This window comes from Nerophis lumbriciformis, linkage group LG34 (assembly GCF_033978685.3).
Source record: "Nerophis lumbriciformis linkage group LG34, RoL_Nlum_v2.1, whole genome shotgun sequence".
NCBI lineage: Eukaryota > Metazoa > Chordata > Actinopteri > Syngnathiformes > Syngnathidae > Nerophis > Nerophis lumbriciformis.
In genome coordinates, this window is record NC_084581.2 from 1,060,001 (window position 1) to 1,074,998 (window position 14,998).

Sequence of the window (14,998 nt, forward strand, 5' to 3'; positions counted from 1 at the left end):
TTTGTGAACAATATTTGAGAGGAATAGGTCTTTTGTGTATATAGTAAAATGTGTATATATCTTTGAGTTCAACTAATGAAAAATTGGAGTAAAAACTAAAGTGTAGCATTTATATTTTTGTTATTGTTTTGGTGATGATTAATTCCACTGTTCTTATGTGTCTTGTCTAGTTACAGGATAAAGAGCCTCGAGAGGTCAAAGAAGGAAGTGAGAGCGCAGCAAACGACGCCAACTCAGCCGGTAATGTCTCAGCTGATGCATTACTGACATTAGTCAGCTACATGAAACCATTCTGTGCATTCACACACACACATTACTTTACTGCAGAACCTTAAAGGGATGGTTTTAAGTGAATGGAAAATCCTCAACTATCTTTTCCATCTCCTTGCTTAGTCTGTTAGTAAAACATGCCAAACTTAACTGCACTTTAGCTACATAAACAAAGTTCTACTATTCCTTAAGCTGTAATAAATGTCCTGAAAATGTCCCCTATTTTATTTATTTTGCTTGTGTCTGCCAGAACCAGAGACAGTCATGAACGTTGACGTGGCATTTTCAGAGCAAGCACTCAGCTACAGGGACAACCAGCATCGTCTCACCACCAAAACAAGCCCCAACTCGCCAGATGACAAGTTACCGGTGAGACGCTGAACATTCACGTAATCAGTAGTGTCTTTTTATTAGCTCATAGTAAGTATTTTTATTTCATCAACTTTGTCTGTAGTTATTATTACCTCTAAGTACACAACCTTAGTGTTTAGGACCCGGATGTGGAGACATGGAGGGAACATTTGTAAACATTTCTGTGAAAGTGAATGGAATGATAATGTAAAAGTCCAAAATCCGAGAAAAGTCAGTGTCAAAATTTGCTGAAACGCAACAAACACTTGCACAACGATACAAGGATCAACTTAACCCCACCAAAAGTGTTATGTGGGTAAAGTGGTGCCAATTGCTGAAGGAGATCAATTTGAGATGTTTATTAGTGAAATCATACTATTACATTCAATAAGTACATGCAACATTTGATGTGGTCGTAGTGTATTCACAACAGTTTAACTATAAAAAAACATAATTCTCATAAGTTATTTCTATTATTTATTTCAACATTTTCAGGTCAGCTTCTCATGCCTAATCTTTTCTCCAAGTTTATACAGCAACTGGCATTAAAAGTGATGATGCTATAATACAAAACCCCAAACCAGCGAAGTTTGCACGTTGTGTAATTTGTAAATAAAAACAGAATACAATGATTTGCAAATCCTTTTCAACTTATATTCAATTATATTCTGCAAAGACAAGCTTTTTAATGTTCAAACTGAGAAACATAATTTTTTTTTTCAAATAATCATTAACTTAGAATTTAATGGCAGCAACACATTGCAAAAAAGTTGGCACGGGCATTTTTACCACTGTATTACATGGGCTTTCCTTTTAACAACACTCAGTAGACGTTTGGGAACTGAGGAGACCAATTTTTCAAGCTTTTTAAGTGGAATTCTTTCCCATTCTTGCTTGATGTACAGTTCAACAGTCGTATTTTACGCTTCATAATGCGCCATGCATTTTCAATGGGAGACAGGTCTGGACTACAGGCAGGCCAGTCTAGTATCCGCACTCTTTTACTATGAAGCCACGCAGTTGTAACACTGACGAGATGGCGTCATTAGTGGAGCGTTTTTTCCTGTAGGCGTACTGATGGGGGTCCACATTGACGTCGATCTCGTCATTGATGTGAGTCATGACCAGCCTCTCGAAGCACTTCATGACTACCGGGGTTAGTACAACAGGCTGATAGTCATTCAGGCATGTCACTGTGGAGCTCTTGGGGACGGGTGTAATCGGTAATTTGCAAGAAAACACTTACCGTATATTGCAAACTACAAAAATGGCTGTTGTTTGCTAATATTTTTTTTATTACACAGAAAAGCTTCTGGTTTATTTAGTTTAACCATTTTGTTTTCCAATGTGAAAGAGCAGTGAATGAATTCATATACTTAAATTTCATTCTGGCCCCTGATTTTCCTTTACGTCCTTGTACCATTTTGTCCGTATGGATTTGAAATGGTCTAAAATTTGTTTCAATATGTTCTTTAAAAAGTTCTGAATTTGACTTGTTAAAATCTGCCAAGACCCTGTACTACAAAACTGATATTTTTCCTGTGGTTTAAATGGAGTAAGGGAAACAATGACATCTGGTGATGGTAGCTGGTATTGAGTGTTACTACTAAAAATTCACTTTTTAGACCGAGGTATCGAGTTGAAAATATGATAAAATACATAAATCAGAAATATTTAGAAATAATAAATATTATTTATTGGATTATCCAATAAATGCCCATCCATTTTCTACCGCTTGTCCCTCTCGGGGTCAAATAATTATAAATATATACACTAGATAACAATATGTATGTAATTTTCCCTTTGTAGAACTTCAGGCTACTCAGAGACAAAACCGGTCAGACCAGAATTGGACAACTGTCCCCGATGGATATGAAAAAGGTAAAAATCGATCAATAAAAAAAGTTGTGATTCAGCAAAGTTACATGATAACATTAGTGCTGTTGTATTAAATGTCTAAATATCCCATCAGGTCCGAAGACTCGCTCTGGTGGAGATGACCGCTCTTTTTGACACAGGCAGTATCGACCTGAAGGCTCACAAGGCTGTCAAAATGAAGACCAAAGGTGTGGAGCTCCTGCAAAAATTATGATATCACATGCCATCCGGCTTAAAACATGAAAGAAAATTACCTTGCAATGTTTGTGTGTTGTACAGAAAGTGGCCTCTTTGGGGTTCCCCTCATTACTTTATTAGAACAGGACCAGAGGAGAGCCGCTGGGACCAAAGTGCCTTTCATCCTGCAAAGGGTGAGCATGTTTACCTCCATCAAGCCACTTGAATTTTAGAACACTTCTTGTCCTCCTCAGTTTATCAGCCACATCGAAGAGGCAGGATTAGACACAGAGGGCCTGCTGAGGATCCCTGGCGCTGCCACTCGAGTCAAAGTAGGGAAATTAATTTTTACAAGCTCGGACCATGAGTCTTTTTACTGTTGTTCATGCTCCACCACAAAAAATCCAGTTTCTCTGCCAGGAGCTGGAGTCTTGCTTTTACGAAGGGACGTTTTCGTGGCAACAGTTGAAGCAGCATGACGCAGCGAGCCTATTAAAGCTGTTCATCAGGGAGCTGCCTCATTCGTTGCTGACTGTCGAGTACCTCAACGCCTTCATCGCAGTCAACAGTATGTATAACCCCACGCGAGCACTGAACTTTACTGCACCAAACTCATTTAATAATGCATTTTACACCTTCCAATGAACACACGGAACAGAGAACCATCCTCCAACTCTTCCCACAAAGTTGGAAGTATCATTTCATGAATTCATTAATTAGGGCGTGTATCCAACTTTCGTAAATGTTTTGACTATGACTGGGGCATTTATTTGTCAAAACTGCAAAGAAAGTGTGGCAATAATTAGAAGCAGGTGATAATTTGAGAGTATGCTGTTTCCTGAATGTGAAATCTCATCACAGTGGATCCCTGTATGTTTGCCATTTAGCATTCAAACCCTGCAAATTTGCTGACTTTTGGTTTCAAAAATATATATATTTTCTTCCCTCAGAAAAAAGGGATTTTTTTTGCAGAAAACATAATCTCATTTTGTCCACAACCCAATAGTAAAGCATTCACTATGGATATTTTTTTAATTTAAGAAAATATTTAATCTGGTTAGCACTTGTCTTCTAAACTTGGTGACATTTACTTGTTTATAAATAATATATTATCTTCTTTTGTACAGATAATTAAAAATGTAATATTACTAACTTGCATCATTTTGGATACCTGCAAATTAGAAACTGCAGTATGTTAAAAGCATCACATCCCAGTTCCCTAATAGACCCCCAGCGACAATATTGGATGATATTATGTCACTTGACCCAATGAAAAAAGGAACGAAAATATTTAACCTTAACAACCATATTGTTACAATAATGAAAATGAAAATCCACTTTACCTTGTCGTCGGCGAATGTGCAGCTGACTGGAGCAGGGAGCAGGCAGTCACGAAAGGGGGAAGGGAGGTCGTGTGTGTGCTGAAGGACACCATGAGGAGGCGATCTTTTATTGGCTTGTGTCTAGTGGTGTAACAATTGATCGATATGTCAAAACATCGTTTTATATTCCTAAATTTTAAGTATATCGAAATGTGCTCCGCTCATCTGCCCTCCAAGAGATGGGTGTTTTAAAAGGGAATAGAACAATTTTATCGATACTAGAAAAAGGTAAATATTGTATTCAAGAACGGTAGACTTCATTTGAAGTTTAGCACTTTTAATAATAAAGATGTTAAACGTTAACTCTATTTTCAAGTCTGCGGTGTCATCAAAAAAAAAAGGCATATATCTACGGTGATCCAAAAAAGTCATAACAAACGCAAACGCCGCAAGACAATAGTGTAATATCTGTGACGTGTGTGTCTTGTGTGCTTTTAAGAGATGGCGCTGTTGTGTGTGCGAGTGTGGCAGACCAGTGGACCGAGTCCCGCGTGAGTTTGGGTGTCTTGTGTGCTGAGTGCCTAAACGTGAGTTGTGGCAAATAGCAGTTCTTGCACACTTGTATATGTGTGTTTTAACTCCGAGTTTGTTACCACTTGTTAAGAAAGCATCTGGGACAAAGTGTATCTCCGACTGTCTCTCCTTCTCCACTGCGAGGCATTTCAATATCAGAACTTTCAGGTACAGCACGATTGCAAAAGCCAAAATAAATACAAACACCACAACACAATGATAAAGCCGCAACACAACTTTAAACCACAGAAGACGGAAGTGACAGCAGTGCAAGTTACGGTGATGTACCAACTCCCGGAACACAAGAAGTAATTTAATGAGAAATAAATAAAAAGAAGAGATGGATCAAAGAGATCGCTATGGAAATTAGGAAGCGAGGGCCAACACCAAAACAGGGATGAGTGTGTATACATGTTTCCGCACACCTGGGACGCTGTCCTTCATAGGCAATGCCAGGGCAGAGAACAGATATTGTATGGGGGAACTTTATTTAGCATGTAGATCTACTGTTAAAATGTTGGTTACTGCACTTTTATTAAAAATTGCTTTAATGTTGAAAATGTGAGCATAAAATGTTTCCTCTTGTTAATTCAACCTTAAGTTTTGCTTGCACTTTGTTCAAATAAGATGTGAATGCATTGGCCATTAATTGTTGTTTGTTTCCATAATTTATACCTAATTCTCTTACCAGAAATAACAGGAATATAGGAAACTTTAACTGCAGTATCCAATATTCCCTATTTATTTCACACTGCTTGATATTTTTAATAAAAATTTACTGAAACAATTTCAACTCACTGAATCGTTTCATATCGCATCATTCTAAAAAATATCGTCGCTGAATCGCCCCTAACCGGCCCTAACCAATCTGGCGCCCTAGGCAAGATTTTAGGTGGCGCCCCCCCACATCGGCAGTGAAGTGTATATACTCACAAGAAACCGAATAGCTTTGTCTTTGACCTTTTTTTTACTTAAAGAAAGCAAATTAACAATCAGAATAGTTAACAAGATAAAAAAAAATATGAATAAATAAATGAATGCAAAAAATAAAAAATGAATATATGAAATACAATATTTTTTACATACATATTGCTTAATTAACATTAATGATGTGCACTTTAACAACTAGGCTTACAACTATACCTAATATATAAAGGGGTGAAAAAGTGACTATTACCTGCAGGGCAAACATTAGCTAACCAGAAGGCAATAACAATGTAAACAAAAAACACCTGCTTAAAAGATCTAATACAAATGTCCCTGAGGAATGTAAGGTGGGAGTACTGTAATTACCTAACGTTACATTATTATTTTCCATAACAATTCAGCCCCCTCCACAATATTAACCCGACGTTAAAACAGAACTAGCTATTTATTGATTAGCAATTGCCGAATCATGTAACATTAGCTTAATGCTAAAAAGCCAGGTTACTATCACATTCTGTAACAGACAAATAATTTCATGTAGGCTAACGTTACCTACCTGCTACCTCTGTCTTTTTCTCGTTTCTCCTCTTCTTCTTTTCTCTTTTTTCTTCCCTGGGCACCTGACAGTTTTGGCCGTTTTGACATCTTGTGTTGATTTTTTGATGTGGTGACGTCCAAAAAGAGTCATGATACGGGAAGGGAGGGGGCGCACCGTGCGGGGGTGTGGGGGGGTTAATGTTGTAACAAATAATATTTCTATTATATAGGCTTTACTTTGCATTTTAATTAACGAGGGATTATTTTTTGTATTTAGAAATAATAGTACCAACTTTTTTTTTTTCTCCAACATTTGTGGCACTGGCGTGGCGCCCCCTGATGGACGGCGCCCTTAGCATTTGCCTATACGGCCTATGCCACGGGCCGGCCCTGCTGAATCGTATCGGCAACCAACCACAAACATCAAATCGAACTGTTACACCCCTACTTGTGTCCCACTAATGCCTTCTCCTCTGCTGTGATATATGTCCAGTCTCATCACAATTAAAACTTACTGTGGAACGCTTCGCCTGCTTCATCAATTGCTCCATACTTGTGAGCGCCATTTATGTACTTTTTGCAAATAGTCTTTTTTTTTTTTTTTTTTTTTTTTTTTTTACTACACAGCGATTGCCTACCTATTTTCTATTCCGTTGTCTTTTTGGCACTCATATTGATTTACCCAGTGCTTCTCAATTATTTTCTGTTACGGTGTGACAACAAATGGTATCCTTTGTCTATAAAATTGTTATAAGTACACCTCTGCATAACATTCTATCCTTATGAACATAAAAAAGAAAAACAGAAAAAATATAGATCAACTTACAACAAAAAATAAGTTATTTAACTGTCTTTAACAGAAAAGATTTTAAGTGCATCAATTTGCCTGAAAAAAAAAAAAAAAGCACCCTTATTTTAACTTTAAACATCTTTTGGCCGACTTGAACCATTTGATACTGAAAAATAAAATAGAATTAAATCAATTAATGATGATACATTCAAATTAATCAGCTGAGCTGGAGCTCAGCGAACTACAAGGATCTGGCGAGAGTCAGGTTAGGGAGTCAAAGTGAAGGACACAAAAAAGCAAACTGACAGGTAAAAAGGAGCAACATATAACAGTTGCTATTTTACAAGAGAACAATATGTTGTTGCTTGTAGTAAGTGCAGTTCAGTGGCATTGTGTGACATTTTGCAGCACCCAAAATTCATGGACACTGAAGTTCTGTCAAGGATCAATACTGTACACAATACACTTGTGCCAGCTTTTTTGAAACATGTTGGAGGCCTCAAATTCCAAATAAGCTAATATTTGCAAACAATAACACATTTTACCAGTTCAAACGTAAAATATCTTGTCTTTGCCGTGTATTCAATTGAATGTAGGTTGAAAAGGATTAGCAAATCATTGTGTTCTTTATGATTATTTACGATTTACACAATGTGCCAACTTCACTGGTTTTGGGTGTATATATATATATATATATATATATATATATATATACACACACACACACACACTATATTGCCAAAAGTATTTGGCCACCTGCCTTGACTCACATATGAACTTGAAGTGCCATTCCATTCCTAACCCATAGGGTTCAAAATTATGTCTGCCCACCTTTTGCAGCTATTACAGCTTCAACTCTTCTGGGAAGGCTGTCCACAAGGTTGCGGAGTGTGTTTATAGGAATTTTCGACCATTCTTCCAAAAGCGCATTGGTAAAGTCACACACTGATGTTGGTCAAAAAGGCCTGGCTCTCAGTCTCCGTTCTAATTCATCCCAAAGATGTTCTATTGGGTTCAGGTCAGGACTTTGTGCAGGCCAGTCAAGTTCATCCATCCACACCAGACTCTGTCATTCATGTCTTTATGCTTGCTTTGTGCACTGGTGCAGTCATGTTTGAAGAAGAAGGGGCCCACTCCAAACTGTTCCCACAAGTTTGGGAGCATTGAATTGTCCAAAATATTTTGGTATCCTGGAGCATTCAAAGTTCCTTTCACTGGAACTAAGGGTCCAAGCCCACCCATCCATCCATTTTCTACCGCTTATTCCCTTTGGGGTCGCGGGGGGCGCTGGAGCCTATCTCAGCTACAATCGGGCGGAAGGCGGGGTACACAGCCCAACTCCTAAAAACCAACCCCACACCATTATTCCTCCTCCACCAAATTTCACACTCGGCACAATGCAGTCTGAAATGTACCGTTCTCCTGGCAACCTCCAAACCCAGACTCATCCATTAGATTGCCAGATGGAAAAGTGTGATTTGTCACTCTAGAGAACACGTCTCCACTGCTCTAGAGTCCAGTGGCGACGTGATTTACACAACTGCATCTGACTCTTTGCATTGGACTTGGTGATGTATGGCTTAGATGCAGCTGCTCTGCCATGGAAACCCATTCCATGAAGCTCTCTGCGTACTGTACGTGGGCTAATTGGAAGGTCACATGAAGTTTGGAGCTCTGTAGCAACTGACTGAGCTGAAAGTCGGCGACTTTTTTGCATTATGCGCTAACCCCTCTCTGGGTCAGGGGCCTACCACTTCATGGCTGAGTTGCTGTTGTTCCCAAACGCTTCCATTTTCTTATAATAAAGCCGACAGTTGACTTTGGAATATTTAGGAGCGAGGGCATTTCACAACTGGATTTGTTGCACAGGTGGCATCCTATGACAGTTCCACACTAGAAATCACTGAGCTCCTGAGAGCGGCCCATTCTTTCACAAATGTTTGTAGAAACAGTCTCCATGCCTAAGTGCTTGATTTTATACACCTGTGACCGGGCCAACTGATTAGGACACCTGATTCTGATCATTTGGATGGGTGGCCAAATACTTTTGGCAATATAGTGTGTGTATATATATATATATATATATTTAGTTCTGCATGTGCATTAAAACATTGCTATATGTATGTATGTATATGTATATAATATATATATATATATATAGCAATGTTTTATTGCGCACGATCATCAGTACACACACACATATATATACATGTATATATATATATATGTATGTATGTATGTATGTATATATGTATGTATATATATTTATATGTATGTATATATATATGTGTGTATATGTATGTATATATATGTATATGTGTGTGTGTGTGTGTGTATATATATATATATATATATATATATATATATATATACATAGAGAGAGAGAGTAAGCAATGTTTTAATGTGCATGCAGAACTAGATAAAGCTGTTGGATGCCGACCATATTTAAAAAAACAAAAAACAACTTGAGGTTGTCAAAAAACAATGGCATTAGCAGCTACGACTGTAATGGCAATGTTTTTTGACAGAGTTAGAGACCCTGGCGGTTATTTTCTTTTGTAGACACTCACTATAGGTGACTGGTTAGTTGAAAAGATTTAATTGCAACCTTCTTGTTAATTTTTCTACATGAATAAACTTGTTTGTGTTTTCAGAGCTGCCCACAAAGAAACAGCAGCTGCAGGCTCTTAACCTGCTTCTTCTTTTGTTGCCTGAGGCCAATCGGGATAGTTTAAAGGTAGCGGAATAAACGATTCTTTGATTTTGTCTGTTAAGTGCTCTATGTTTAATAGCAAGCTGTTTCCCTTGGCAGGCCCTGATGGAGTTCTTCCAGTGTGTGATTGACCACCAGGCCAACAACAAAATGACCCTCAATAACGTCTCGGTCGTCATGGCGCCCAATATCTTCATGTTCAAGGGCTGCCGTTCAAAGGTCACAGAGCAGCAGGAGTTCTCCATGGCGACAGGCACTGCCAACATCGTGCGGCTGCTCATTAGATACCAGAACCTGCTGTGGACTGTAAGGTTCTAAAGGGCCTTCAATGTGTTGTTGCATACCATGAGTCTTACGTGTGTATGTGCATGTGTGGTAGATCCCCAAGTTTATCCTGACACAGGTGCGACGGCAGAACATGGAGAGCCAGCGCAAGCAGAACAAAGAGCGAGCGATGAGGAAACTACTGAAGAAGATCACCCCTGAGAAACCACCTGACAAATCTATACCCGAGGTAGGCAGGGCTACTGCTTAAAAGCGATCACATTTGATCAGTAGCATTAAAACAATCTGCCAGTCTTGGTATTGAAGGTATAATGCTGTGTGAACTGTTTGATATAATCATAGGACATAACATTAAATACAATCCAATACAACAAGATTTGTGTAAAAAATTCAAACATCTTTTATATGCCAATGAACCATATTCGTAACTTGAATTTAGGTCAAAATGTACACCTCAGTTTGTAAAGCCATGTAATTTTCCCCAGTCAATCAGCAAAGAAAGAGGTTATTACCAGATACACTGTAAATCAGATAATAAAAGTAAAATACTAAAGAAAAAAATTCTGAATAAAAAGTTGTATATTATAAATACAATAGTCAAATAAAAATACACAAATATTGTATTTATTAAATTACAAATAAATTGTCCGAGTATACCTATAACTAAAGGAAAGGTCATGGTGATTAAAAACTTTATAGTAAAAATACTGCTATATCGGTGATTTAATTATTTTCAAACGTTCTTCAGTAAAATAAATCAAATTTTTATAAAGTGTCCTATAACTACTATATAGCGTTGTGGATATCAGTGACATCTAGTGGCCAGGCATAAACAAGCATGTTATATTTTAATTATGTACATCAGAATCAGAATCAGCTTTATTGTCATTACGCAAGGTAACGAGATTGAGGCCATGCCATACAGTGCGATGTGTGCATGCTAGAAAAACAATGTGCAAATATATAAAAATATAAAAAATGTAGAAGTGCAATGAATATGGTGTGAAATGAATATATACATGAAAAAAACAAAACAAAAACAGGGTGGTTGGTGGAATGGGTTATTGCACCGAAGAGAAGGCAGTTATGAGGGACAATGGGGCAGTCCGTTCAGGATGGTTATGGCCCTGGGGAAGAAGCTGTTCTTTAGCCTGTTTGTTTTGGTTTTAATGCACCTGTAGCGCTTCCCAGAGGACAGCAGGTGGAACAGGTCAGGTCATGAAATGTAATGTTGCAAATATACAGAATAACATTAAATAGGTCATATTATGATTTTTTTTATACATTTATAACACTTTCTTGTGGTTGAAAATATGTAATTGTGGTTCTATCGTCAAACCGTTTTCTGGCCGGTCTTATTCACGTGCCTTCACTTGACCAATGTCATCTCCCTGTCAGCAATGTTGTAATTTTTAGCGCCTCCATATTGAGTCTACTGTTCAATAAAAGTTAGGACAATACGCTACTTTCTATTAGAAATTACAACAGTGGCGGATGCATGTGCATGTACAAGCCAGTCTACCCCACAACAAGAGGATAGAGAAAAAGAAGGAACTTACTGACCTCAGTGGCAGACTTGCGCAAAGCTCCCTGGATACAATTTTACCATACATGGAGATATCCGTTGATGTCACATGTTGGACAAACATCCCAAATGTGTCAAATTCCAAACGGCTCAGTTGGAGGAATGCGAAGGCAAGATTGTTTTATAAATATCTTTACCATGCCACCATGGTTTGATTTCAAATTTTTGGGACTTATGCAGATCCCAAATGCACAAAAACATGTTCCAATCCGTAAGAAAAGTTGGTCTTGCATAATAGGTGCCCTTTAACTAGAATGTAAAAATATATTTAAATTTTGGGTGTTTTCTGTCATTGAATGGTGAATTCCTCTGCACTTCAATGCTTAAACTGCACTTAACTGGTTGAAGGAACTCACCGTTTGTCACTGTGTGTGTTTGTATGACAGCAGGAGAGCTCGCAGGGCTTCATCCGCGTCCATGCGCCACAGTTCAGCAAAGTGTCCATGGCTGTTCAGCTCACTGAAGACTTGCAGGCGGCCGACGTCCTTACGCGCTTTCTCAGCCAGGACAGGTAGCGTGTTGACCTTCAACTTTAACTTAACTTCATACAAGATCTCATTTGCATATGTCACCATCTCTGTTCTGTGTTGACATAGTTCTGTGGCGGTGAAGCAAGAGGAGCTTTGTCTATACGAGATTGGCGGAAACATCAGTAAGTCCGGCTGCCATTGCAAAGAGCAATTAGTGGTTAAATGATTCTGCTAGTTTAAATAACAAATGTCAAACGTGTTGCTTCCCCTGAGCAGAAGAGCGATGCCTGGATGGAGAAACTTACATGAAAGACCTCTTCCAACTCAACCCTGCAGCGGAGTGGGTTATTAAATCAGCACAGTGACGACCCCTCACACCAAAATATGCAGATTCCAGAACAAGACGTCCTCTAATTGCTCATTTACTTTTAATGCCTTTAAACCATTTGAACCGTTTTTTTAAACAAAATATTATTAAAAGGGAGGGTCAGGTCACTCTTTTCTAAATCTTAGCCCTTAACACTTGAGCCATCCTATTTTGATTGTGAAAATGTAAAATTACCACTAATCTTGTTTTTTGTGGACATGAATGGTACGCACACACCTTTTGGAGGTTGGAAGCAGTGACCTGCTGGTCGTGTTACTCACAAGAATGCACCACTTCATCTCAGCAGTGAGCTTCAATCTTAAAAAACTGTCTCCATTAAAAGGAGCATGCAGTGAATATTTTGCAAATTGATCATAACACACTGCAGGAGGCAAACCAACAACAATTTATGTTCAAAATAATGATCGAAATAAGCCTTGTATAACTTGTTTACTGCGATTTATATTGTCTTTTATCTGCTTTTGAAACAACCACTTAACTGCCTGTGAATAAATATTTACTTATTCCAAAGTGTCTTGTGTTTTTTTGTGATTTGTCAATAATTAGGTCTTGCACATAATTAATGTGGGTGTGAATGATTTACAGCTTTGGATAGATAGACAAATAGTTGCCTAATGTAAAACTCACACGTATAAAGGGACTTTTTAAAACGTTTTACAAAAAAAATGTTTTAACATCTTGAATGCTATTTTTTTGGCAGCAAGGTAGAGCAGTGGAGTGGTTTGAGCCCATGTCTCACAGCGGCTTCCTGGGTCCTGGATATTAAGGTGTGATATGTTCATGTTCTCCACGTGACTGAGTGGGTTCTCCGGCTTTCTCCCACCGCCAGAGACATGCACCTGAGGATAGGCTGATTGGCAACACTAAATTAGCCCTAGTGCGTGAATGGGAACCTGAATGCTTGTCTTGTGTTAACCGTGCGACGAGATGGCAACGTGTCCAGGGTGTAAACTGCCTTCCGTCCGAGTGCGGCTGGGACAGCGGGAGGAACAAGCGGTAGAACATGGGTGGAATAACCGTCCCTAATGTGTATTGTGTAACACTATTTAATACATTTTTCACCAGCGTGTTCGCAGTTTTGGGACTAACGCGTTACAAAGTAACACGTTACTGTAACGCCGTTAGTTTCGGCGGTAACTAGTAATCTAACGCGTTATTTTTTTATATTCAGTAACTCAGTTACCGTTACTACATGATGCGTTACTGCGTTATTTTACGTTACTTTTTATGTAGTATAAAGTGTGTTTTATCGGAGCGCTGCGTTCTGATTCTTCTTGTGTCACAAGCCGGAGAAGAGAGAGAGACATGCGCTCTGTGTGGGTGTGTCTGAGTGTGAGTGTGGGGAGCGAGGGGGGGGGGGGCGTGTCTGATCATGGCGGAGCCAGAAGTCGAGTTTGCTAACATGGAGATATTTTCACTACTTTTCTTTTGTCGAGCACAAAGAAAATAACATTTTAGTTAAATGTAAATTGTGCTTTGGATCAAAGATGCCATCTACTGCCCAAAACAGCAATTCAAATCTGCTGAAACAAGCTACATAGCAACATGCTTCGACGAAGCTAGTAAAGAGAGACAGAGACTCTGATGCCACTTCACCTCCACCACCACCACCATTCACCGCTGAAGGTACACACTCTGTCAATCAATGTTCCCTCTAATTGTTCATGTCTGAGCAAACGCAAAAAGTCCCTGAGCATTGAGTGGAGTCCATGTGAGCAACTTTAGACGTGCACACTGTGGCTACACCAGCAGCACACCTGTCCCAAACCTCACTAAATAACAACTTACATCTCCATCCATCCATCCATTTCCTACCGCTTGTCCCTTTCGGGGTCGCTGGAGCCTATCTCAGCTGCATTCGGGCGGAAGGCAGGGTACACCCTGGACAAGTCCCCACCTCATCACAGGGCCAACACAGATAGACAGACAACATTCTCTTATTATTATAATCAAATGACAGCAGTCATTTCCATTTCTAATATAAGTGTTTAGGCCCACTTATAATGACAATAACAAAAAATATTGTTTTTCATGAACTGTGTACTTGTATTGTTTGTCTGGGTGGAGGTCCTGCTTTGGAAATAATTTGTACCCCTTTCAGACATTGCATTTAGTTCCCATTAAAACATTCACATGTTGCACAATGAGATGTAAGTAGGGGATCATGTGTACATTCCTGCAACTTCCTGTTTGTAAAAAATATATTTTTATTAGTATTTATTTAATATACTAACAGCATTTATTGATTAATATTTATAAATTAAGATTCCTAATAAATGACACTAGAATAAGCACACATTTGATTGGTAAATCATAGTGTAACGACCTGGAATGACACTTTATGTGTGGTGTTGGAGTTGTCCGACTTTTTGTGTGGCTGTAAACGCATCACTGGCTAAGTGCCATATGTGCAAGTGTTGGCGCACGTGAGAGAGCGAGCGGCTGCTGTTGATATAACAAAGTTGCTTTTGGTCTGGTTTGTACTGCAGAAAATGACCAGTTTTGCTAGATATCACGCGAGGGGGAGGGGCGGGGCGTAAAGTGTAGGGCAGGCTGTTTGAGAAGATTTAAAATAAAAATAAGAACTAATGTATGTATAGGCTATTATTTATCTTGATTTTTATATTATTTAAGCTATTTATTTTCTTTTTTATTGCATATTTAAGTTAATATTTCCATTTTTATATTTTTAAATGTAAGCTACAGAAATTTTAGTTTTAATGTTGGCTTTT

At 38.6% G+C, this 14,998-nt stretch overlaps 1 protein-coding gene across 5 annotated transcripts in view; it reads left to right on the forward strand.

Moving 5' to 3' along the window:
* The window catches only part of arhgap18 (Rho GTPase activating protein 18), a 48,033-nt gene extending 35,700 nt beyond the window's left edge, over positions 1 to 12,333 (forward strand). For 4 of the 5 annotated variants that reach the window (XM_061929238.1, XM_061929239.1, XM_061929237.1 and 1 more), the window contains exons 6-18: positions 171 to 240; positions 521 to 639; positions 2,431 to 2,502; positions 2,594 to 2,687; positions 2,779 to 2,870; positions 2,931 to 3,008; positions 3,085 to 3,244; positions 9,480 to 9,562; positions 9,638 to 9,844; positions 9,918 to 10,052; positions 11,795 to 11,919; positions 12,005 to 12,060; positions 12,155 to 12,333. In XM_061929238.1, the coding sequence (XP_061785222.1) occupies positions 171 to 240; positions 521 to 639; positions 2,431 to 2,502; positions 2,594 to 2,687; positions 2,779 to 2,870; positions 2,931 to 3,008; positions 3,085 to 3,244; positions 9,480 to 9,562; positions 9,638 to 9,844; positions 9,918 to 10,052; positions 11,795 to 11,919; positions 12,005 to 12,060; positions 12,155 to 12,243 (1,380 nt within the window). In that variant the 3' untranslated portion in view covers positions 12,244 to 12,333. The remainder of the gene's footprint in view (positions 1 to 170; positions 241 to 520; positions 640 to 2,430; positions 2,503 to 2,593; positions 2,688 to 2,778; positions 2,871 to 2,930; positions 3,009 to 3,084; positions 3,245 to 9,479; positions 9,563 to 9,637; positions 9,845 to 9,917; positions 10,053 to 11,794; positions 11,920 to 12,004; positions 12,061 to 12,154) is intronic. The other variant, XM_061929236.1, reaches the window with a different exon arrangement.
* The last annotated feature ends 2,665 nt before the right edge of the window (positions 12,334 to 14,998 follow it).